The sequence below is a fragment of the Camelus ferus genome, chromosome 33, assembly GCF_009834535.1.
Source record: "Camelus ferus isolate YT-003-E chromosome 33, BCGSAC_Cfer_1.0, whole genome shotgun sequence".
Classification (NCBI taxonomy): domain Eukaryota; kingdom Metazoa; phylum Chordata; class Mammalia; order Artiodactyla; family Camelidae; genus Camelus; species Camelus ferus.
The window spans coordinates 16,723,225-16,749,926 of NC_045728.1; the positions used below are offsets into that span (position 1 = coordinate 16,723,225).

The window sequence follows — 26,702 nt, forward strand, 5'->3', positions numbered from 1 at the left end:
AACTTAAATATCATTTGGGAAAAGTCTATTTGTTTCCAATAACATGTGAGAATTCTTGGTTTACTAGTTGAAAGAAAAATTTTGTCTCTAGTCAATTTTTGTTATCAGGAATAAATAAATCCCAGAGTGCACAAGAAATTTTTTATTACCAAGATGGGCCATAGCAGTGAAAGTTTCCTCCAGCAATAAAGATACAGGGCCAATGTGACAATATGCAAACTTTTGCTTTTGTGTACCTCTGTGCTCTAGCAGGAGTCCAAGCTACCCAGGCCTACCGTTTAATAACAGATATGGACTTGTCTAAGGATTGGATACAATGATGCAGTAACAGTAATTGGATGTTATTACATGTAAAACACAAAATACATCCAATTCTAATTTAAGAAAAAGGAGGTGACTTTGGGACAAGTGCCTTTCGCCTAAGAAAATGATTTTTTTTTAAATACCGAAGTGATGTACTTTATAACTCCCATTCATCTAAGTTGTCAGATGGTTGTTCAATACAAAAGCATCAACTTTCCAATTTATACCCCAAGTAAGCAACATTCATATCAAACCTTAAACATCCCTTAGTCTTTTCTAGATACAAAACACCTTCTTTGTATTAGTTTTTAACTCAACATAAGGTACTTAAATAAAGTTCTTACTAACTTTAAAACTTTTTAATTTGAGGAACCAATGTATGTGTAATAGAAATAAATTGATAGACAATTAAAGACAAACATAATTTTCTTAAATCTAACCTGGATTTGAATTTTTCTAGCAATAGGATAATTTATCATCTGAAAATTTTCTAGAACTGTATGAGTTCCTAAAATTAACAAACCTGTTATATTCTTTTTATCCCTCAAAAAACTTGGAATGCTTTCACCTTTTCTTCTATGAAATCAGTCAAAACGTATTTCCTAGAAATTTCCACACCTAACTGTGTAGAACTGGGTGAATCGCTACTCTTAAACTCTTGGCACTTAGGTGTTACTTATGTAAGCAGCCGTGCAATTGTGCGCTCATTAATACAATGATGATAAGATCTAACGTGCTTAATGTTAACATGTTAAACTTATATCCTAGTTATTTTCCATAATACTTTTACTTTATTATAACATCTCCACTTCCCCTTCCCTACAAAAGCAAAACTTTGTCCAGGAAGAGCATTAACTAAAAATGAACTGTGGAGTAGATCAAATTTGAATCTTACCAAGATTTTTCTTCTTCAAAACTAAAAATTATTTGAGGTGGACATTAATTATCCTTGCTTTAGATACCAGATTTTTCTACAAACGTAGGTTTTAGAGGTCAGTAATCAGTAGTGTTTATCTTCCTATGTATCCTAGAACTTGTGCATTGCTGGGTGATGAGTGTTCCTTGCAACACATTCCTGTCCTGTTGTGCTGGTCAGCTCCTCGTATCCACCATGCCTTGGGATACCTGAACTTCACCCCCAAACCTCAGAATGGAGTAAAATAATAGAGCCACACCTCAACAAGAGGTGCTTCTTGTAACTTCTGGAGCCTAAAGCGTTAGATTATATCCTCCTAAACTCAGTCCTTACATTTTTATCAGTTCTATAAACTCAAAACGTATCTTGTAAGAGCTTACGTGTACAGAGCTGTTCCTGGTCTTACATCATCTAATGTGAAAAATAATTAGCAATAGATCAAAAATATTAGACCAGACAGATTGAAAAATACAGTTTAATTTTTAAACAATCTAATTTGAACCAAAATACTATTTCTAACTTTCATTCTTTCAGTTCTGGTAAGAGAAATAGACTGAATCCAGATTTAGATTATAGCACAGATTGATTTTAAACTCAGAACAATTTTTATTAGAATGCAACTTTTTATTTTCCTTTCAAGGGAACAACAGAGCCATAGCATTAGCAAAGAATGAATTATCTTTGAAGTTTCATGTATTTGAACCAGATGTGGCTCATACTGATGATGGTCCCTTGTGACAAGCTCAGTCCTTCTGCATAATTTTCAGTTCAAGCTAAAATTACTAATTATTGAAAAGTCATATTAATGTATTGAATTGTTTTCATAATAATACAGCAAGGAAAATATTTGTGGAATATATGGAGTGTCAGTTGTGCACCATGTAATAATGAACATTTAGAAAGAGTCAACATTGAAATACCTAAATTTCAGGGACTAGCTCCATATATGACATATTACAAGGAAGCTGGGTCAGATTTATTTTAAATAGTCATAAACAATTCCAAATATTTATTAAAACATATCAATTCAATAGAAAGCCTGGAATTGTAATAATGTTCCTAATTCATTTTTATTATCCTGAATATCACCTTCCCCCATCCCCCCACTGAAAAAAGGCAAATTGTAACAAAATGGAAAAAAACATTTAGGATGATAAGGCAGCAAACAACCTAAATTTTCTCCTCTCCAACAGGATCTTAGGGCTTTCTTATTTTACATAAGACAACACTGGGGTGGAAAACACAGAACACTTTTTTGTACACATTTAACATTTTTTACTTTATCCAAGTAGAAATGACCGCTTGTTTTGGTCATCATCTTTTAGCACGCCAGCACTCCAAACTGCTCACCAGTGTCTCTCTCCCTCTTCTTTTCGGACAGAACTTGGTGATAAATGGACTTTGGCACATATCTCACTAGGAATCGTATTTTGCGTATGTACACTTATTCCAGTTATTTGATAAAGTATTTCGAAGTTATCTGAATAATAAATCCTAATAATTAAGTTCATTTGCAAGTAACCACCAGTTAATTTTGGAGGAAAAATTCTACTTTCATAACTTCACTGTTAAATTCTATAAGCATATTCTTTTATTTGGAGGTAATTATAGAATTCTGCTCTCAGAATTACACATTTAAATTGTTTAAATAGATAACCACATAAATTCTCATTTATACCAAGTAGCTGGTTCATTTTTATACCTTTGTCTCAAGGGAAGAAAGCAACCAGTTTTGAATTCACAGAAAAATAAACATAACAGTTGAAGAAAATGTTGACTTTTAAAATTTCACTTATTTTCCATGAAGTTCTCTATGCTTCCCATCCATGATAAATCAAGATTATGTAACAGAAACATTTAAATTAGGTTTAAATTCCAAAACCAAGTTTTAATTTAAACCCTTTCTCCAAGAGAACTGATTTTCCTGATTTCTTCTCCTTCTCTCAAATCTAAGCAAAACATCTGAGATAATTAAATTTCAAAACCAAGGTTTGATCAAGGTTACTTTTATGTACCTTTCTCACTTGGGAACCTCAATTCTACCTCAGCATTTTCCAGTGGAAGTACTTATCACCAGACGGTTAGGCCACATGTCTCCTGACTAGGAGCTTAAAATCTTGTATTTATTAAATGTGCACAATATTCGGGTGTAATCGGCATTTTAAAAAATTCAGTAATGCCCATTACAAATAACTTATCTGGACAGACTCAAAAATAACTAGTTAACTTTAAAATAAAAAGGACCACCTGTTTAATAATGTATTTATAGCTTGATAAGAATGAACCAGTGTAACCTGGGAGAGTCTAGAAATTCTTGAGTTACTTATAACAACATGGTGATAGGTTTTTCAAGGTACTTTCTAAACTCAGCAAGCCACTGGGCTCCAACTGCTCCATCCACAACCCGATGATCACAACTGAGTGTAACAGACATCATGCTGGCCACATCAAATCTAGGAAAAGAAAAACAATATTAGGAATTCTGAAAACCATCACTAGATTTTAGCTAGTAACCAGCCCAAATGCTGGCTCCTACCTTATAATCCCAACCAGGTAACATTGTTTTCCACCTACTCTTCATCGGCTATACACTCTAGCTCAAATTAATAGTTTGAAGAAACAGAACAAATAGCTATCTGGAGCACATAGGTCAGCAAACAAGAGCCCAGAGGCCAAATCCAGCCAAAAGCAGGTTTACTGGAATACACTTACATATTGCCTCCTTTTATACTACAATGCAGAGTATTTGCGATAGAAACCATATGACACAGAAGGCCTAAAATATTTACTAACTGGCTCTTAAAGAAAAAGTGTGCTGACCCCTGACCTAGAATAAATAAAGTTTACCACTTCAAATAGGACCCACTACATTCAGTACAATAAGAAGAGTTGCTGAACAACTTCTGTGCTGACAACTGAGCCTACCTGAAGCTCCAATATGCCAATAGTTATAAAACTGAGTATATTGTAATGAAAGTAAATTTGCAACTCCGTCTCCATCTTGGCACTTACCCTTTTTCATTATCTGCTGGAACCAGTCGGTCCTCTGAAGCACCAATTGCCAAAATACATGCTTGAGGTGGGTTAATAATAGCAGAGAAGTTCTTAATTCCAAACATTCCTAAATTTGAGATTGTAAAAGTGCCACCCTAGAGGAAAAAAAGATTAAAAACACATCATGGTAACTGCTTGTCAACATAAATCAGAACTAACAACAAATGTTTTGTGAAAAGACTTTAAGATAATCTTTTACTTTAAGAAAGGCCTCTCAACTACCATTAAAAAAAAGAAAGAAAGAAAGAAAAGGAAAATGGTAAGTATACGAGGTGACGTTAATCAGCCTGACTATCGTCATCTCGTCAGTGTATACATATATGAAAGCAGCAAGTTGTACACCTGAAACACAAACAATTCCTATTTCCTGATTATACATCAATAAAGCTGAAAAGAAAAAAAGAAAGGCCTGAATGGAACACACTTTACTGAAAACACACAACCAGAACAACACGAACAAAGTCACCCGTGTGGCTTTTGCACACTACTTGGAAGGCATCATACTTTCAGCTTTTGACAGGATACTCGATTTTTATTTTCAGGACCTTGTGTCAGTGAGAACTCGAGGCAGAATCAAAGGGTGGAAAATACAATTAAAGCATAATGCTGACCTTACAAAAACATAATTCATTAAAATAACACAATAATATTCAGAAGGTATATAAGTAGTACCTTACCTGGAACTCATGTGGCTGTAGTTTACCGTCTCGGGCTTTGGTTGCTAAAGAAACAACATCGTTAGCAATAGTTTCCAGTCCTTTTATATGTGCGTTAAATACAATGGGTGTGATGAGTCCCGCAGGAGTACTGACTGCAACGCTGATATCAACAACATGGTTTCTATTTAGAAAGAAAAAAAGAAAACTCTCAATACTCATCAGCCATGTTTATTAAGAGTTTATGAGTCATATTAATAAGCAAGATTACTGATATTTACTTCAGTCTGTGCTACTTTTCAGCCAGAGAGAGATCCTTCCTGGTTTTTACATTTTCTCTGCCCTCTCCTTGACTTGCACTTTTTAAAAATGAATGAGAAATGCGTCAGTAGGTTGGTTTCACATGTACTCTCTACCACCCCACATCTGCTCTGACTACTACATGGATGGGTGTAGGTGGGGACAAAAAGGCCCAGCATTCAGTGAGAATGAAGTGGACTGGCTGGAGCTGAGTCTGTAAGCAGAGCTTGAGCAGGTGAAAGGAAGAGTGGAGGGAAAGGGCCACACTGTGGGAGAAACCTGTTTAGGGTACAGGGTGGTGGTGTCTCAAAACATAAAGGTAGGATTCCTAATCTTTTCTACACACGGGCACCTTTATATTTGGGTCCCTTCTCAGAATGTATTTTTTTAACACAGGAAGTAAAATATTCAAATTGCAAAAACAAACAAACAAACTCCCCAGAAACAAACAAAAGAAATCCCCCAAAGCTATATTGAAATTCAGTTATCAAACTAGTTAAAAAACAAAACTGTGATACATGCACTTCTGTATTAACTCAATACTAAGATCTTGCAGCAGGTCTAATAAAGGCCCTACTTTTGAAGTGATGATAAGCAAACAGCATTTTATTAAGACATCTGCAACAACGACGGTATGATATGAAAATAACTCGATTTTTGTTACCAGCACAAGTACTGTTAATACCTCCTTGATTTGCTCTCTACATTTATCACAGGAGGAAACGCTAAATCTTAGTTAGAAGTTAGTAGAAAAGAATTTTTTCCAAGTTCCCAACCTCCTGAATTGTATCACAGTCTCCTTGAGGTCTGTGTAAGGGCCCCTACTAATGTGTTCTGCAATCAAGGAAAGTTAACAAATGTTGGCAAGGATGTGGAGAAAGGGCACCCTTGCACACTGCTGGTGGAAATGTAAACTGCTACAGCTACTATGGAAGACAGTAGGGAGGTTCCTCAAAAAACTAAAAATAGAACTACCACATGATCCAACAATTCCACTTGTGGGTGTATGTCAGGAAAAACCAAACACACTAACTCGAAGAGATACATGCACCCCAAAGTTCACAGCAGCACTATTTACAACAGCCAAGGCATGGAAGCAATCCAAGTACCCATCAACATACAACTGGATAAAGATGTAGTGTGTGTGTGTGTGTGTGTGTCTGTGTGTGCAGACACACACAGACACACACACACACAGGAATATTACTCAGCCATAAAAAGAATGAAATTCTGCCATCTGCAGCAACGTGAACAGACCTTGAGAATACAACACTTAGTGAAGTAAGTCAAGACAAGGACAAATACTGTATGATTATCATTTATATGTGGAATCTAAGATATGACACAAATAGATGTACATGCAAACAGAAGCAGATTCACAGATAAAGAAAACAAACTAGCGGTTACCAAAGGGTAGAGGGAAGGGAGCAGTGACGGGTGTGGGATTAAAAGATTCAAACTACCATGTATAAAACGGATAAGCAACAAAGATATATTGTATAGCACAGTGAATTATAACCATTATTTGATAATAACTTATAATGAGTATAATCTGCAAAAATACTGATCATTATGCTGAAACTAACATAATATTGTAAAAATCAACTATACTTCAATTAAAAAAGAAAAGAAAAAGTAAAAATTTCACATGAAGGAAGAAATCCAGCTCTTTCCAGGCAAACTTTAGAAACTTATGGGTACCAAATCCCTCAATGTGCCTAAGCTGGCAAAAGGCAGCAGGCTTCTGTCACTTGCAAACACAGGGACCTACCGTAATAATACAGTGTGTGACACTTATCAGCTACTACAGCTGGGCTCTGGGCCAAGGACACAGAAAATACTGCTTTCTTAATTACAATTATCCTGTTATCACAATATTAGCCTATAATCTTCCTCCTAAGAGAGTAAAGATGATATTTCCTATCTTGTTCACCACTAAATCCAGAAAACAGCATATGTTCAATAAATATTTGTTGAATAGCTGAATGAACAAATGAATGAAAGGGCATTTGGTAAAGATTAATAAATAATTCATAGAACTTGCCCTTCAACCTCCATCCCTTCATCTAAGTAGTGTCCCCTTCAGATATTCTTAAAAGGTTAAACATAAATTTGCCCTATGACCCAGCAATTCCACTCCAAGAAATCCACAAGAAATGAGAACATGTCAACACAGAGAATGTACACAAATGTTCATTAACAGTGCTCTGTAAGATATGTCTATGTCTTAATCCCAGAATCCATCCATGTGACCTTATTTAGTAAAAAGGTGTAATTAGGATCTTGAGATGAGGTCATCCTGGATTATCCAGGTACGCCCTAAATCCAGTGTCCTGTAAGAGACAGAAGAGAAGACTTGGACACACAGAAGGTCATGTGAAGTTGGACTGATGCAGCCACAAGCCCAGAACGCCTGGAGCCCCCAGAACTGGAGAAAGCCAGTGAAGAGTCTATCTTAGAGCCGGGGGGGGGGGGGGGAGCGCAGCCCTGCTGACACCTGAATTTCACACTTCTGACCTTCAGAACTATGAGAGAATGAACTTTTGTTTTACGCCACCAATTCTATGCTAACTTATAATGGCAGCCCTAGGATAATACAGTTTCTAAGGACTAGTAAGACCCTCAGATGTTCTCCAAGCGTGGGGGGACCAAGGGAAAATCAGAATCAGCAGATTACTGATGTGTTTGACAAGACTGAAAATGGCTTAGAGTTCTCTTGGGGATTTCAGGAAGAATTCATGATGAGTGCTTACAAAATTGGCCCCTTCTTAGGCAATCATTAACATAAGGTTAGTATTCACGGTATACTGCTTTCTTAGTTATAAATAATGTTTCATAGTGATAAAAATATTAACACTGAATACTGATTTGTCCAATTTGTCCAAACTGCTATAATCAACTTGGTAAGATAATGAGCTGTGTGTGTGTGTGTGTGTGTGTATGTGTTTACAGAGAGTACAAGAAAGCTAAATCTTAACCTCCTTTAATAGGAAGTCAGTTGATAAAGTAAAAATTTATAAAAGGCAACAGGAAAATGTTATTTAGAAATATGAAGGTAAATACTAGAAGAAATAATAGTTTAGAAGTTGTGTTTGCCTCTGGGAGTGGACCTCAGCTCAAAGGTTGAGGAGGTCACTGTAAGTCAGGGAGCAATATTCTAATGTATATACTATTATTCTAATAAAAATTAAATTAATATAAAAGAGTCTGCACAGTAGAAAAAGGCCAGGCTTAGGAGTCAGAATCCTGGTTCCCATCACAGTTCTGCTACTTACTAACATATTAACTCAGGGAGTTACTCAATTTACTGAACCTCAATTTCTTCATCTAGAAAATGGGAGTAAAAGCACCCAACTCATAAGGATTAAATGAGATAACACGTGAAAGACACTAAGAGCACCACGGCAGTCACACACCTTTATAATATCAACAAATACTGTTTTTTGGTTCTGTCTTCAATTTTGCCCCCCTAAAGTTCAGCAAAACTGATTGGTGAACAAAACCATTTCAATCCTGCTTTGTGAATTTAGTCATTATCAACTTAATGATACATATCTGTACACTTATCTCCCTTTCCTAAACGTATACAAAGAATCTGTTGTCTTTACTGAATAAATTTAGCATTATCTCATAAATAGTTTTATGTTGGTTTCAAACTGTTTTGCTGTGGAAGTCATCTCCCTCTCTATACTGTTTCTCCTTACTCCCCACACTCCTGATGATACATTAGATAACACAAGAAACCTGCTGATGGATATGTATACACTTTCCCAGCAGTGTTATACTTACTGTCTTATAACGGTGTCCAGCCATGAAGAATTTGCCTCAGGAACTTTTAAACATGCCAGAGCCGAAGCTTTTATAATGAAGTCATTGACAGAAATTTTGCTTCTCCCTTCTAACATCTGCAAAGACAAGAAACCATTGGAGTTTCTTAAATTCTCTTCTCAAAGACTAAAACTATATATATAATCTTGAGAAGATGGGAGGGGGTGGATATACAAATGTCCCGAGGTGGAAAGGATGAAAAGAACCCAAAAGTTGGTTTTTCCTTCTTTTTTAATGTAGCCCATTATAGCTGTGAGTTTCTGGCTAAGAACTGTTTTAGTTGCATCTCGTAAGTTATGGTATGTCTTCATTTTCATTTATTTCAACCAAACCAAAAGTTGGTCCTGGGAAAACATGAACAAAATGACAAATGTTTAGCTAGACAAAGAAAAAGAAGACTCAAATTTCTAAAATCAGAAATGAAGAAAAAAAAATCAAGTATCAAGTAGGGGGCATTACTATCTACCTTACAGAAATAAAAAGGATTATAGGTAACACCATCAACAATCAAACACCAACAAACTAGGTAACCCAGATGAAATGGACAAACTCATGGAAAGACACAAACTACCGAAACTGAATAAAAAGGAAATAGAACTTCTGAAAAGATCTATAACTAGTAAGAAGACTGAACTGGTAATTTAAAACTCCCCACATAGAAAAACCTAGACCCAGATGGCTTCACTGGTGAATTCTAGCAAATTTAAAGAAGAATAGTAATTCTTCACAAACTCTTCCCAAAAAACAGAAGAGGAGGGAACACTTTCCCATTCATTCTATGAGGCTGGTATTAGCCTAATAACCAAAATCAGATGAAAATACCACAATAAAAAAGGGAAGAAAATACTATGGACCAATATCTCTTATGAATACATGATATGAAAATCCTCAAAAAAAAAATTCTAGCAAACCAAACCTAGCTATACATGAAAAGGGGTATTCACCATGACCCAATATTATTAGGCCCAGGAATGCAAAGCTGGTTTCACACATGAAAATCAATTAATGTAATAATGTCCTAATAGAACGTAGAACAAAAACACATGGACCACCTCAAAACACAGAGAAAAATCTTCTGACAAAATTAAACACACTTTCATGATAAAAACACTGAACAAACTGGGAACAGAAGGGAACTTCCTCAACCTGATGATAAAATCGATCTATGACAACTCCACAATCATCGTCATACTTCAGTAGTGAAAGACTTACTTTCCCCTGAGATCAAGAACAAGACAAGGATGTCCACGCCTGCCACTTCTACTCAACATTGTACGAGATGTGCTACCCAGAGAAACTAGGCAAGAAAAGGAAATAAAAAGCATCCAGACTGGAAGGCAAAAGCAAAACTCTCTCCCTTTGCAGATGACATGAAGTGTATAAGGAAAATCCAAATCCTAAGGAACACACTAAAAAAGGTTGCAGGACAAATGATCACTACACAAAATCAACAGTTTCTATGCAACAGCAATGAACAATCTGGAAATGAAATCTACAAGAAGTAAACTGGGATAATGAAAATGTTCTAAAATTTGTGATGATGGTTGCACAACTCTGAATACACTAAAAACCACTAAATTGTAAACTTTAAATGGCTGAATGGTATGGAATGTGAATTACATCTGAATAAAGCTGTTTAAAAGAACTGAATAAAATAATACATTGAACATACATTTTCTACGCCTAATTTCCAAATAAATTTACTGAAAACAGCTTTACTATTTTGACAGTAACAGTATGCTATCATCTTTAACCCCTGTAGCCAGTTGCAAAGTTTTGATGTTGTTTCACGGCTTGCTTGCTTCCTTCATGCATCTAACATTTGAGGGTCTATTCTATCTAGGCATATATATGTTATATCTATTATATCTAGACATATAACTCTAAAGTCCTGGATATTAAGCAGTTTAAAAAAAGGGTAAAAATTCTATTCTCGGGGAGCGTATATTCTAAAGAGGATGAGTAGATTATAAAAGAGTGAAGCGCAGTATGCTAGGTGGTGTTAAGTGCTGAGGAGAAAAATAAAACAGGGAAAATGAACCAAAGGGAGAACTGATCACTCACCCCACGCCTCTTCCCTTAATTTCAGAATAAGGGGGAAAATCAGGGGAGGTGATATTGAGTCAAATCCTTAAGGAGGTGAAGGAGGAAGCCAAGTGGATACTAGAGGAAGAGTGTGCCATGTGGAGGGAACAGCAGGTGCAAAGGGCCTAAAGCAGGAGTACACAGCTGGAGTGCAGAAGAGGAGCAAGGCAACCGCGTGTCCGAGCAGAGTGAGCAAGTGGGGAAGTCAGACAGGAGACTAGAGGTTACAGGTAACCTGTGTGAGGCCCTCTGTGCCACCCGAAGGAGCCTGGCTTTTACTTACTCACTTCCTTGCAATTATCTTTCATAGCCCCCTCTCCTGCCCCATTCAGAGGGCAGCCCTCTCGTCCAGGCCTCTGGCACCATCACTTCACGCTTACATGACAAGCATGACTAGTCTCTGACATGAAGTGTGCTGGTATCTACTGTATCTGTATCTTTCTTAAAATACTGCTATCATGTCACTGGTTTCCTAATGTCTAATTCAAGTCCAACTTCTTGTGCTTGTAAATCAAGGTCTTTCCTAAGCCAACAACTAACTGTGTATTCCTTCTAGAAAAGGTAACCTATCTCCCACATATACTTACTTCCTTTTCTTAAAGCACTTCACCTTTACGTCATCAGAATGAACTTTCTTCAACTTCTTTGCCAATTTAAACCCTTCCTATTCTCCACAGCCCAACCAAGTTTCCCCTACACCATTGTGAATTCTCCAACTACTTGCCCTAGGCTTCCCCTTCTCTGAACTCCTGTTAACACTTAACCTATACAATGTAATGCAGCAGACAAGGGGCATTACCATAAAGAAGCTGACCTACACATGAGTATTTTTACTTTCATAAAATTGCCTCCTCTTTTTCACATGCATTTATCTCCTCAATTAGGTTGTAAATTCATGGAGAAGGACTATGCCTTAGGCTGTGTTCTCAAAAGTGCTTTATGCTAAACACTAAGTAGGTGTTTGGTACTTAACTATAAACACAAAGTAAACAAACTGTTTCTTACCTACCAAGAGACTCAAGAAGTCCCCCAGAATCATAGAGATTCTGCTAGGCTAAAATGGGTCCGTGGTAAAGTCAACTTTAAGGATAAGCGTTAATCAAGAGTTAGAAAACAAAACTTCTCCAGGATACTCTCTGCAAGTTAAAATTAAGATGACACTCATTTTCCATCATCAACTGGCATTTTGTAACAAAAAAATACAGGCAAAAATGTTAAGTATTTAGTGGGGGAAAACAAACTTTTTAGAATTTATAGAGTTGGAATTTCCAAACCTTTTACCTTATTAAGTTCTTTCCGTAGCAACAAAACTTCTCCCATATTTACATCGATAGAAAGGTAATAATGAGGTATGGTTTGCTTAGACTGCATTAACCGCTGTGCAATAACCTGAAATCAGAGAGTCAAAAATCAGTTATCTTGAGTTGAGTTGAGACCTCATCTAATTCAGGGCTCTGTTTGCCTTCTACCCTGCTAGCCGGTAATGCTCGCCTCAAGCAGCATTAGAAGTGGAAGATGGAGGGCTGCACCAACCTAGCCCCTTCCGCAGTATTTGATCAGAACACACTGTTTGTGTACCCCAAGAATTCAGCTGGCCAAACCAAACACCTCTTAAACTAAAGATTTAAGATTCCCAATTTTTTAGTTTCTTGTTAGTGTTTCAAACTACAGATGCAACTGAACAATTGAGTAAAGATGCCCCAGCAGCTTTGGTTCTAGAGCGGAGCTAAGACTCTTACTCGGCGAATGTTGCTGATTGGGACATCCGTGAAGACACCTGCAGGAACTGGTGCCACTCCCGGCCCCGGGGGAGGCACGGCAGCTGCTGGAGCCTAGAAGGAGGTAAAAAAGCTCTTAGTAACTGTGGCTTAGTCTTAGCAGAAGCAACTGGGAACAAATGCTTGTGACTCTTTTACAGATGGCAAAGTAGAAATCAAAAGGCTTATATAAAAATTGCTATTTGTATCCCAAGGGAGCAAAAGGGACTCAGATTTGGGCCGTGCTTGTTTAAGAACTTTATTTTTAATTTCCACACTTAGAATTCTGTAATCATTTTTTAAGTGTCATTTTTCTTTGAGCCAGAGTATAATTCAATGACTATTTATGTTAAAATAATTTTGTTTTTGCAAAAATATCTTCAAGAAAAGCAATCAAAGCATTCTTAAGTTGAAAGGATTAAGACAGAAATATGAACAAGGTAATTCATTTTCCTGAACAGTGTTAAGAAAAAACACTGACAAATCTTTCATTTTAAAGCAAACATCTAAATAAATCATTTTCCTTACTTATATAACTGGTTATCTTAGCACCTTTATTGATCAAAACAGAGTTGGCTATGTGGATTTGATCCCTCTGTGGACCAATTAACCACATAAAACTCAAATCGCAGTCAACCAACTTGCAGGCATGCTTTTAAAAATAGGGCTTGAATGAGGAGATAATGTGTTAAGAAAAATTTAGTATCATATTCAAAAAAAAAACAAAAAAACCCCAATTTGGAATGCATTGGAATGTTTTTGTGTATGAATGACAGCACATTCATATCTGTATATTGCTAGCCAGTGAATTAGACCAAAGAAAACACAGTTCTGATTAAGCTATTTCATTCATATATAAAGTATGCAAAGGTCTAACAGGCTGGACAAAGCACTTGAAGGGACAAATTCCAACCAAAAAAAAAGAGAGAGAGAGAAAAGCCAAATATAACTCACAGGAGCAGCTTTCGCAGGCACAAAGGAGTCGATGTCCTTTTTGATGATTCTGCCTTCTGGTCCTGTCCCTGGAAGAGACACATAAACACCACGTGTGAGGTGTACTGCTGGCTCCCAAGGAGGTCAGCACTGTGATCCTCAAGTGCAAGTTCTTGAAGGCTCTATAACAAAGACCTCCGAAGGGGCCACTGCCTTAACCCTGTCCCTTCAAGTTTTCCCTAAAAATACTACCTTTTGTCAATTACTAATTTTAATTCACACCAAGTGCTCTTGCTTGATCTGTTAGTGGTTCTTAACTACAACAATTCTTATTTTATTTTAAGCATGTCTCTTTAAGAGTTTTATCTAATTAAGCTGTACTTTATTTTTTCATCTTCTTTAAATTGGGAAATACCAGCATCAGAATAATTCTGAGTACAATTTTTAGCTCCAAAAGGAAGACTAGCTGCCTCCTTCTGGTTAGCTCCAAAAAACCCTTTCTGAACCCTGAAATAGATCTCATTTAGGGTCCTAGATTCATTTGATCATAAAGAATTCCCTTTGTTACAGAGTCCACAGATACAGTAACAACTGTTTCGGACAAATCAGGCAAGTCAATTTTTTCACCCTGAAATAGCATAAATAACTCTCAGATGCAATGATCTCTTCTTTAGATCCATTCATTCCTTCTGTGGTCTCCATCATTTGCAGCTTTTCATAGTAGCCAAGGCTCTCAACTGGCCTGTGTTAAGAGACTGTGAAGGAAATAGGTGCCATGTTACCCACAAGAAAAGACCTTCAAAGATCCCTCAACAGGTTTAATTTTGTTTCATTCAATTTCCTTCTTCCTTCCATCCACAACCTTTCACGTTTAACTTCCTGAACCCTAATTCTAAGGAGATTTAGAATTTAGTTTTTAAAATAACTCTTACATTGGACCACTTCTAGGGAAAAAAAAAAAGGGTCAAATTGATTCCTCTTGCCCCAAGGCAGACTCCTAAAAGGATTCTCGTTGTGTGCGGTTCATCCCAACTCCTTTCCTTCATTATGGAAACTGAGTTGGCTAGGACTGTTTATCTAGAACAGAAGCAGCAGTACCCCTGTTAGATTCCGCTCCTTTATAAAAGACAGAAACCATAACCTCCCCATACAGCCAAGGCTGATCCGGACTCTGCGGCCCCTGAAGGGGAGGAAATTGCAGTACCACCCGCCTTCTACTAAGCTTCAGCCACCCATAAGAACTTGCTGACTATTAGTAGTTGAAATCTTTTCAATTCTTTTGCCTATCTCCTGAAGAAGGCACAACAGGCCATCAAAAAGCAATACAGTATGGAGGGAAGAACATTAGACTGGGAGAGAAAAATACAGGGTTGTCGTCAAACATAAACTAGACAGATGACTACAGGCACTTAATCCTATCTGGTCTCCAATCTCATCTGAAGGATAGAGATTATCAGCCACTGCTCACAGGAATGTTGTGAGGATAAAATGGAATAGTGATAGGAAAGTGCTTGGCATCAAAGAAATATAAACCATAATATGGGTAGCACAGAGACAAATCAAACTCTGGACACCAGGCTTTAGGCTTTCAAAGCAGTTTCTTCCCAAATGAATACATTTTAGTCAAATTTGCTAAGCAGCCTGTCCCTGGGGGAAGGCAGGAGTGGGGACTGGAGACTGAGTCCAACAACCAATAGCCAATGATACAATCAACCATGCCTATAAAAATAATAATCAACCCCTATAAAAACAAATCTTGAACAAGATCTGGAGAGCTTCTGGGCTGGTGGACACATTAATGCACTTGAGGGGGCAGTGCTCCCACAGAGAGCATGGAAGCCCTCCACCACGCCACCACAACCCCCTACCTGGTCCTATGCATCTCTTCTACGTGACCGTTCCTGAGTTGTATCCTTTATAATAAACTGGCAATAGTAAGCAGAGTGCTTTCCTGAGTTCTGTGTGTCTGACTCATTCTAGTCACCTGCTGAATCCAAGGAAGAGGTTATGGGAACTCCTGGTCTACAGCCAGTGGGTCAGAAGATGGGTGGCCCCAAGGACTTGGAACTGGCATCCAAAGGGGCAGACTTGTGGGACTGAGCCCTCAGACCTGTGGGTCTGATGCTAACTGTGGACAGTCAGTGTTGGAATAGGACTGAATTGTTGGATATCCAGGTGGTATCAGAGAATTGACCGTTGGTATGGGAAAAGAACCTACGTTTAGTGTCAGAAGTGATGTCAGAAAACATCAATCACTGGTCCTCTCAGCTCACTTATTTTAGACCACCCCTCCCGCTACTGCAACATTTCTTTGACTTCATCAAGACCTCCATTGACTCCTCTGCTCTCATCATCCGCCGTCAGCCTCTGGTCTTCACTTCCTCCTTGCTCAGCTTCCACTCGATGGGTCACTGTTGGAATCACTTCCTAGTCACACTCTACAACATTTGCCTTCTCAATGCCAGCACCAGAGTAGCTTATTACTGCTGGAGGGAAAAGTACACACCTGGCTGACTGACTGTACTATAAATTCAAAGGCACAAACCTAAAACAGACACACAAAACTACCCAGAACTTCAATTATGTTTCCCTTGACTTCACTTTCCCAATCTCTGAGAACACTATTTCGCACTCTCTAACCAAGCTCCTCCCACACTCCTTCCCCGGCGGACCCCTCACTTTCCACTTCACCGATCAAATAGCAGAACCAGAGAAGTGCTCTCTTCTTCCACCACCAAACCTGAAAACCCACCCCATATTCTCCTCCCTCCTATAAAAATTGACAGAATGTCCTAATTCCTTCCCCAAACCAATCCCATCCCCTCTTACATTCTCAAAAGCTTTGTTCCTTGCCAAATTATGCTGCCCTCTCTCCCTTTCTTCATCATCAATTTATCCCTTTCTATTAGGCCACTGGTTCTCAACTAGGGCAATTTTGCCCCCAAGGGGGCATTTGACAATGTTTAAAAATAGTGTCACAAATGCTACTACCAGGTAGCAGGTGGAAGCCAAGGATGTCGTTAAACATGCTACAGTGCACAGGACGACCCCCACCCACCACCGCCACCAACAAAGAATCATCTGGTCAAAAATGCCAACAGTGCCACAGCTGAGAAATTCCACACCAAACCCACTCTACTATCACTCATTTCCAAAAGCCCTCCCTTGAGCCCGTATCCTCCCCTAAAAGCTATATATTTCTATTTCTATGCCTTCCTTCACAGCGGAGCTCCTTGAATAAGCTGCCCACAATGCTATCTCCAGCTACTCATCCACTTTTCACTTTGCAACCCTTCCAGACTGGCCTCCACTGTACATTTCTTCTGAGATTACTGCTGTCAAGTTTCCATATCCAATTCCTGACTACGTTCTGTTGATTATGTATCAGAAATGCATACTGAAGCTGCCCATTTCTTCCCATTTCTACTCTCACCACCCGAGTCTAAGCCACCATCATCAGCTCCAGCAACAGCATCTCAACAGGTGCCTTGGCTCTCATTTAATCCATTTGCAAAGAGCTGCCAAAATGATCTTTTAAAAATAGAAATCATCTTATGTCACTTCTTTGTTTTAACCTTCAATGGCTTCCTACAAATTCAAATTCTATCATAACCTGTCAAGTCTGTTATGTTCTCAGTGCTGAGTTTCCTTCTAACCTCATCTCCTATCACTGGACCCTCTGCTCACTATGCTCCAGTAACACTGGCCTCCTCTAGGTCCCTCAAACACACCAAGCTCTTTCCCACTTCAGACTGGTCTTTGCCTCAAATGCTTTTCCTCCGGTTCTTCACAAGAGCTGACTCCTCATCTTTCAGGTCAGATCAAATGTCACTTCATCAGAAAGATCTTTCCCAACCACCCCGTCCAAAAGCAGTCATGGCTGCTCATATACTTCCCCTGTCACTCACTAGTGTATCACTTGGTTTACTTTCTTCTTAGCACTCAAATCACCTTATTCAGTGAGTTATTATTATCATCACAGCCAATACCTATATATGCTTTCTATATGCAGGCACTGTTTGTTTATTTTTTTAAATATTTATTTATTATTTAATTATTTTATTTTGGTGGTGGTGGGGGTAATTAGGTTTGTTTATTTTTAGTGGTGGTACTGGGAATTGAATCCAGGCCCTCATGCATGCTAAAAGCACAGTGCTCTATCACTTGAGCTATACCCTCCCCACCAGGCAATGTTTATTAACTTATTTAATCCTCACAAGCTTATAGTGTTATTTTTGTATACAAATGAAGAAACCGAGACACACCTAGTGACAGCAGAGCTGGGTCTGAACCCAAGCATTCCAGCTCCAGAGCACATACTCTTAACTACCATGCTATACTCTCCAGCCATTTAATTCTTTATTGTTGGTATTATAAACATCTGAAACTGGAATCTTGTCTGGCTTATGAACAAGTGTTAGATACACAGACAATGCTCAATGAATATTTGCTTAAATAAATGAATCACCTAACTCTGCATGATAAGAATATTGGGATTTTTCCACTTAAATCTGTCGTAAGGTGGCCAGTATTGCCAAATATCTAATAAATGGTCCTTCTTTACCAGTCCAAATTCTTCAGATACAGTTATTAATCCAGTCCCTTCTCCCCTTGGGAGTATATTCCAACTTAATCTGCTATCCCTCATTCTAATCATACAAACATACCTTACATTAAATTTTAGCTTTAATTTTAGTTTAAAACATTTAAATGCCAGTCAATAATAATAATATGGACAAAATTAACAGGAACTGAGTACTTACTATATTCTAGATACTGTTCTAAGTACGTCACTTATTTTAATGTAAACTATTATCTCAGTTTTAAGAATGGAAAAACAAATGGATTAAGTAATTCATCTAAAGACATTACACAGAAAACGATACAAACAGGGTTAAACTGTGGATGGTCTAATTCAAGATCCCATGCTCTTATCACTAAGCTACACTTTGTTTTGGGGAAGAAAAAGATGAGTAAGACATTCTCCTTTGCCCACAAGGAGAGTTAGCTCAGTTTTATATGGAAGTTATTATTTTAGGTCATTTCAAATCATCTCAACGTCATGTTGTGTTTTGCGTATTGCTACATTCAGTCAGCCCAGCACCAACAGGTTTCTTATTACATAACCAGGTCCTATAACCCAACTCTGCTGTACAAACACACCGTACTTTCATCAACAATTAAGCAGTTCCCGTTAACAGAAAATGACAAAAGCTATCTCAACTATATAGGTAGATCCTAGACAGACTACAGAAAGCACAGTAAGTCCTCCTACTCTGTGGTGACACCAAAGGAGGTACTTCCCTCCCTCATCCTTACCCCCACTATTCCAGATAAGACGACCATAACACAGTTGTACTTGCTGGTCTTAAGGAGGAAGCTCAACTAAGTTTTAGCTTTACAACCCCATTCCACAGAGACAGGCTTACCCTTTACTTGTGTAAGGTCAATTCCTTTCTCTGCTGCCAACTTCTTTGCAAGAGGACTGACGAACAACCGTCCCTTGGGTCCAGCAGGAGCAGCTGGGCGGGGGGCTGCGGGTGTAGGGGCTGCAGGCTGGAGAGCTGGAGGAACAGGGGCTGCCTTTTGAAAAAAGTTACCAATTGTTAATTCACCACTGCAAGGGTTGATGTGAAAAACTAAGAGTTATCTTTAATTAAGATGTCAAACCTACTTTAATTAAATAACTTTCATGTCTTCTCCAAGGGTCATGATGCACACTTTTTCCTGCCTAACAAGTACAGCAATACGAATAGTAGCATTATTTTATGTCAAAGATAGAACAAAGTCAAAGTTATCTTACTCCATGATAACGTGGAGAGGCATGGAATTTAATTCTGGTGACCAGTATAGCCTTTTTTTACCTTAATCTCTTGCTTCTTTATTCTCATTCTCTTATGTCACCAACATGGTTTTTGTTTTTACTTAACCTAATTTTCCAAATAATAAATTATGCTGGAAGGTTCCATGTTGAAAATACATTAAAAAAATACACCAACGCTACCACTTGCCAGCTCCCCGTAAATGTATGGCAGCCAGAAATCAAGTTTTCGCTGACAGAAACGTGTCCCTAGTCTAATTAAATTCACATGATATTACACCTGCGGAAGTATCATTACAGTGTTATCAATACTTGGAATTCATACAAGTTCACGTTACAGGTATATGGTACACAGCGTATAATGACAGACTAAACTATGCAAAAAAGCCATGGTTCCCAAATGTATTACATATATAAGCTTGACCTACTATAATACGTGAATTCTAAGGGGACTGATGACATAAATTCTACAGAAAACGGGTGACGAAGCATCACCTTCCACATGCACGTCTACACCTAAAGCAGGAAAAGAACATGTCGCCTGCGCTTTGTTCCTGGCAGGACTCAAGACAGCAGGAGAAAAAAAAAGCTACAAGAGTCCAGCTATTGACCAGCAGGTGGGTGGTGCAGTGCCACAGACCCTGCAGGTCTCCACAAATGGTACCCATCTCCTTCCTTCTTCACAGAATCTTCGAGCTGGAAGAAACCTGGAGTATCATCTGGTTTAATCCCTTAACTTAGAGGTAAGATAACTGTTTCCTCAATTTCAGATGCATACGTACCGGGGGCGGGGTAGGTGGCGGTGCTGGTGGCTTTAAATCAGTGACTTCAGTTGGCCGATAGTCAGCAAATGCTGGTATATCTGCCTCTTTTTCTACAATGATGCAGAGCGGGGCTCCTAGAGGGACATCTCTCGTGCCTTCAGGGACCAGGATTTTTGCCAGGTAACCTTCTTCCTGTACCTCAAAACCTTAAACATAAAGAAAAAACCTTACGGAACTTAAAGGACTCTATTATCCTATCAAACTCAAGCATAGTTTTAAGTAAGAGGTTCTTCTCCTTCAAACTCCCTGTATAACCTTTCGCAAGCCATTTAACCTGTGTCTCAGCTTCCTTCCCTACAAAATGGGAATAATAGTACCTACTTTTCAAGTACTTAGAAACAGTACCTGGTACAAAGTAAATACTAAGTATCTGTTACACAAAACTACAAGAGATTACAGACAGCAGTTAGTTCTGAACATTCTCTTAAAACAAATCTCCAAGGGCAGCCCCTATGCAGACCCAAGAGTCCAAGATGCCATCATCTGTACTGCTAAAGATCAGGGCCATGTGGTTGTTAAATTAGAGGAGCTACTAAAGCTTGCCAGCAACGTGGGATTATACCCCAAAAGCATCTTCGGAGCTTTCCAAAGAGCTTACACTTGGTGTTACACCAAATATTTCAATGTGGAGAAACACAGCATTACTAGAGTTGCTATGGTGTTGACAGCTTTATTCAGCTGCCACTTTTCTTACAGACCTCAAGGGCTGCAACAGCAAAGCTAAAAGAAGCCATCACAGAAGACGCCCCTTGCCTTCCAGACCCTGGCTCTCTGGTGCTGTGCTTCTTCCTACTGAAAACATCCTTGGTGACCCTTCCATTTCCTAGCCGAGAATTAATATCCAATGAAAGACATGTATAAAAAGAAAAGACTCCAAGGCCGCCATAGAGTTTAAAGAGTTTGACCAAGGCGACACTTCTCTAGTGACTGCAGTCTCCAGGATACCACTCTCACTGGTTTTCATGTTAAAATGCAAAGCAGATCTATTCTTGCCAGGAGTGTTTGTTTATTTCTCTCTTTTTAACAAACAGAACCCTTTCTTCTAATAAAATCTCATGGGAGGAAGCACCATATGCAAAAAGATCAAAAGGAGCTGCCCTGGTGGAAGCAGAGAAAGGGGCAAGGCACAGCAGAGTCCTGCTCCTTAAGCTTTCCTTTGCCCAAACATGCCCAAGGAATCACAGGGTTTGAAGAACACAACCCGAAAACAATCACTGCAGAGGACGCCCATAATCTCCCAGTGCATCTCTGAGGGCTGAACAGGAAAGAAATATACGCATCTACAAATATCTACACATAGTATCAAACATGACTGTCTGTGTAGGTTTTCTTCTGAGCATAAAAACAGAGACAGACTAGGAAATGTGATGTATCTGGACAGGTACATAGATGTTCCATCACTCATTCTCAAACTATGAAAAGAATCTAAACCTTGCTTTCAGTTTTCCCTCAAAATCATCTTTAATTCTTTGGTATTTCCCTGCCTGAGACATTGTTTTCTCCTATTTCTTCTTTTCCTCCCTTGCCCAATTTGCCAATGTCAGTTCTGATACAGCTTCTCAGTAATATGATACAGCTAAGAAGCCAACTCTGGCCTAAAAATAATCTCTAAGCTGACACATCCTTGACTCAGTGAGAGTGCAGTATAGAACTGACAAGTCCGACAAGTCACATTTTTGCTATGAAATACCCTGTTCTGGGAAGTGAATACCAAGAATTAATTTTTCATGTTATCACTCACTCTTGATAGGATAGGACGGCAATCCTCTTCCCTCATTGGAAAACTCAGTGCCTCAACCATTAAGAGCTGAAGAAATCTCACCTATAGTGGCCTTGTCAGTCTCTATCTCTGCCAATAAGTCTCCTTCATTTAGCTTCTCTCCCACTTTTTTTTCCCATCTCTGAACTGTACCCATGGTCATAGTGGGAGAGAGGGCAGGAAGAAGCACCTGTAAAAAGAAACACATATTTTTGCTTAATACTAGGAAGCCTTGAACACAATCAGGCAAACAGTTTTATGGAATAACAGTGACTATGACAATCCAAATTCCCATTTCCCTGATGCCCCCACAACAGCAAAAGCTCAGTACCTCAATAGTGTCCCGACAGGTAAATCTTTCAAATCTCAAGATTTATGGTATCAGCAATACTCTGACCCACCCTCTAAATACTTTTCCACCCTCCAAAGTTAAAAATGATGGGCAGATGTAAAAGATTTCTTTCTAGACAGTTAAAATTAATTCCTCAATAAGTATTTAAACTCGGAGCATCTTTTCATCTTTTTAACTTAGGATAAGCTAGAATTTTTCATTTTCACAGAATGACCTTAGTCCAGACTTTTCCATTAAAATTTTGCTGTGCTCTGTATTAGCAACTATCTTTTCACTTAGAAGAAACTGCATTTCTCCCAGACTTCCCAGATACCTTTCCAAGATAAAAAAATACTAAGAACTGTTCTTACAATAGTCACTTCCACCCTAGCAAAATCTAAACATCAGATTGGCTGATCTAAATTAAAAGCTGCCTTCCCATTTACATGGCTTGTATTTCCACTGAATTTCTATCCGTACTCAGTTATGGGTTTTGTCTGCTATCTTCTTAGTGTTTTGTATCTAACAACAGAATTATGCTGACAAAAATCACTTCAACTGGTGATGTCTAAGGAAAGTGAAAAAAACAGTAAAACAAAACTTAAACTCTAACTAGAAAAATTTTTAAATGTTTTCCTTGGTCCGAATGTGTCATCTTCATCTACTTAAAAATTAGTGGATCCACGTGGGGAAGGTATAGCTCAGTGGCAAAGTGGGTGCTTAGTAGGCATGAGGTCCTGGGTTCAATCCCCAGTACCTCCATTAAATAAATAAATAAACAAACCTAATTACCCCACAAAAATAAAAAGTTTTAAAAACTTAAAAAAAAACTATAAAAAAAAATTAGTGGATCCAATAACCTCTATACAGTATCTTAAAGGATAATTAAGACAGAATCCTAACACTTGGAAACAAAGCCATAGACATATAATACAGAGAAATGAACTAAGCCTTATTAGTGAGATAGTATTTGCTAACAGGATGAAATAAATGTGTGAACTGACCACCAGGCAAAACTTTCATCATGAGTGATTGTTAATAACAGACCACAGAGTAGAACATGATATCCAAAAAAGAAAAAGATCCCTGTACAAAAATGTGTACAAATAAACTAAGTGAAGGAAAAGTTCTAGTCTTAATCCTTTAGAAAAAGGACAGCTGGTTTTTAATCCATTTCCAATGTCTGAAACACACAAATATACACAGGATAATCCTTATATCTAATAAACTAATTTAGTTTTGTAGAAAATGATTTTGTTACTAGAGTCAATAATGACTATATTTACTGCCTTCAGCTTTGTTGCAATGCTATTATACATGTATTCTCTACACTTATTCTTCATTGTTAGTTTAGTCATTTTTTAATACTACTAGACTACTTCACTTACTCTTAGAAGACAGAATACTAAAGGTCAAGGGAAAACACCAACTGGGGACTTTCATTTGGTAGACAGCACCTGAAGCCAACTAAAAACTCTATTTACACAGGGAGTAGATATTAAGTACAAATCATCCTCAAAACTTAACATAACGTTCTTGAACAAGAAATGCCAAGCATTATCCTGTCTGCTACACTGAGGCTGAGAAAGGTTAAAAGAACTGTCCAAGTTCACACACCTGGAAATAACAGCTAAGAATAAAAGTTGTCAATTTTCATGTTTAAATCTCTATTTTCTTTCAAATGACAAAAACTAGCCATCATTAATGCCGGTTTCCAGGATGTGAAAGCCATCTATGAAAAATAATAAATACGTAACAAGTTTTCTACAGCAAACACCCAGGGGCTGAGCCTCACCTGCATGTGAGGGGGATATGAGCTACCAGGAGCCTGAGCAGAAGGTGTAGGTGGTGGAGGAGCGGCAGCAGGGGTTGGTGCTGGGGCTGCTTGTGGGGTAGGCACTGCCGAAGCATCCAATGTATAATTTTTAAAGGCCTCAATATCTTCAGGCCTAAGGACAAGAACGAATGTGTAAGTATAAGGGGGTTAATAGAGCAGATTTAATAGTCTTAGAAACTTTAACTAATTTCTCGATTCTGGGTTAAAATATTCCACACTAAGCACCTAAATTCCACAAATTACCATGCTACTACTCACTTCTCAACTGTGATACAGATGATTGCTCCAACTGGAACATCTCTAGTACCTTCAGCAACCAGTATCTTTGCCATGTAACACTCCTCCAGGCTCTCAAATCCAACAGTAGCTTTATCAGTTTCAACCTTTTAACACAAAAGCAGGAGCTTAGGGCTGTGCTGCCAGCATGAAGTTTATAAGCATGAGTCTAAAATCATACGGTTCAACAGTCATGTGAAAACAAGAATTCTATCACAGGTTTGAAAACAGGAATTACTAAAAAAAATCTCAGCTTAAAATCAGTTTGGCTAACTGCTGACAACTTAGCTGACCAATATTCTCTAATATCAAGTTGTAAGAAACATCTAAGTTTCTTAAGCAAAAGGAGTAACTACTCACTCAGAAAGTTAACGCTCAGTCAGTTAGCTAAACCAGTTCCTTCTACTTCATTTTCATATTTTAAAACAACTCACCTCTGCAATTAGTTCACCCTCATTGATTTTTTCCCCTTCCTTTTTTTCCCAGCGGGCTATGGTGCCTGCCTGCATTGTGGGGGAAAGAGAGGGCAATGGAACCTGGGGGAGAAAAAGGAGAAACACTTAAATTTAAAAAGAGCTACCTAATTCTCAGTCTGGTTTAATGTTTCGTCCAATTCAATTTAATTTAACATAGAGTTTATGAGTCCCAACACACACTGGGCACTGGGGATGTTAAGGGAATTCCTGTCACCAGCTCTTCAGTGACAGGCTTCCTGCTCCACAGTCCTATGGGTCTAACAGAGCACGTACTCAGCAGGCATTCCACATAAAACCTCAGAGTTGGAGCTCTTCTTTCAATGGAACAGATCAGGAAGGGGAAGCTTGAAGCTCTTCTTTCAATGGAATAGACCAGGGGAGGAAAGCTCAAGAGCTACATATAGAAAAGCTGGGTACTGGAGAAGGGAAAAGGACATACAGTATATGGGGAAGAGGGTGGGGGATCACTCCGGCCTCAAAAAGGATCCCAAGCCAACAAGTCGGCCTGAAGGACAACGGGGTCCCGCGAAGGACAGGTCTGGGGCTCACCTTCTGATGGGGGGGGAGACTATACCAGCGGCGGCCAGGCGATCCCCAAAACTGCAGCAGGACGCGATTCCGCGATGTGGCCCACGAGCCGGGGCTCCAACCGCAGAGTGCCCGGACCCTGCCATACCTGGTGGTCGCGCTGTTGCAACGAGCCGGAGCCAAGCCAGCCCGCGGGGTCACGCACGGAGCTCCGGGCTCCTCCCGCAAGGCCGTCCACGGAGTTCCGAATCCTGCCCTTGGGGCCGCATTCCGGGCCCGTCGCGCACAGACGCGCCACATAGCGCCGCGGACCCCACACCCCAAGAACCAACGCCGTCTCCGGAGTGACCTCTCCGAGAGCAGCGCGGCGTTGCCGTCAGCCACGCCGCGCAGCCGCACATTGTCGTAAAACGGGCTCCAAAGAGTCACCCCACCCCCTCCGCGGACCAGAAATGCGTGGAACGTAAGGTCCTCCCGGTGGCGGTGGGGGAGAGGGTTCCTAGAGCGAGTTGGGACGGCCACTTTGAAGCCACGACAGGCAGGGACGTTCCAGCAGAGCCTCCGCAAGCGGATTTTGGGAGAATCAGACGTGGAGGGGAGTGGAAGGTGGTGGGGGGTCGTGGTGGCGGCATCTCAGGGGAGGACGGGACTTGAGCGCTGTGAAGGGCGCGGCCGAAAGGGAGGGGCGGGAAAAGGCGGCGATGGCGGGCCTCATAGAGGCCGAGTGCGCTGAGGTGGGCTGAGGGGTTGGCTAGGTTTTGAGGAAAAGCTGGGAAGGAAGCCGAGAACCAACTGGGTCCCGAGAGCCTTAGGCCGAGGGGTGGGGTCTAGGCGCTGCTGCGGAGACGGGAGGGAGGGCCTCCCCAAGCGCGTCCGTGCTCTGCTGATGCGCACTTAGTCTCTGCAGACCCAAGGGCTACCAGCTTTGGGGCCTTGCCCCGGGCAGGTTGTGTTGGGTTACAGTTTTAATTTCAGGTTTGTAGCCCAACGGAAAAGCGAGCCGAACAGGTTTTCCAGC

At 39.4% G+C, this 26,702-nt stretch overlaps 1 protein-coding gene across 2 annotated transcripts; it reads right to left on the reverse strand.

Moving 5' to 3' along the window:
* Window positions 1–127: 127 nt before the first annotated feature.
* On the reverse strand, window positions 128–26,058 carry DLAT (dihydrolipoamide S-acetyltransferase). 2 transcript variants are annotated; one of them, XM_014559579.2, is made up of 14 exons: window positions 25,833–26,055; window positions 25,115–25,216; window positions 24,663–24,787; window positions 24,363–24,516; window positions 22,300–22,426; window positions 20,436–20,623; window positions 19,262–19,415; window positions 13,854–13,921; window positions 12,882–12,974; window positions 12,424–12,531; window positions 9,019–9,134; window positions 4,951–5,113; window positions 4,232–4,368; window positions 128–3,672 (listed from the first exon to the last, which is right to left on the reverse strand). In XM_014559579.2, the coding sequence occupies exons 2-14, from the start codon at window positions 25,187–25,189 to the stop codon at window positions 3,543–3,545; spliced, it is 1,638 nt and encodes a 545-aa protein (XP_014415065.1). In that variant the 5' UTR covers window positions 25,190–25,216; window positions 25,833–26,055; the 3' UTR covers window positions 128–3,542. The 2 variants fall into 2 exon arrangements, with proteins under 2 accessions (XP_014415065.1, XP_006173702.1); XM_006173640.3 differs by having other exon boundaries at window positions 1,806–3,672; window positions 25,706–26,058.
* Window positions 26,059–26,702: the final 644 nt, after the last annotated feature.

Excerpts from the sequence above, each read along its gene's own strand:
- DLAT (XM_006173640.3), bottom strand. The coding sequence starts at position 25,984 with ATGTGGCGCGTCTGTGCGCGACGGGCCCGGAATGCGGCCCCAAGGGCA. Across the intron at positions 12,975-13,853 it reads TGCCTGCGAAAGCTGCTCCT|GCTCCAGCAGCTGCCGTGCC; the intron begins GTGAGTTATATT and ends ACCTCCTTCTAG. Across the intron at positions 4,369-4,950 it reads TACAGCCACATGAGTTCCAG|GGTGGCACTTTTACAATCTC; the intron begins GTAAGGTACTAC and ends TTTTTCCTCTAG.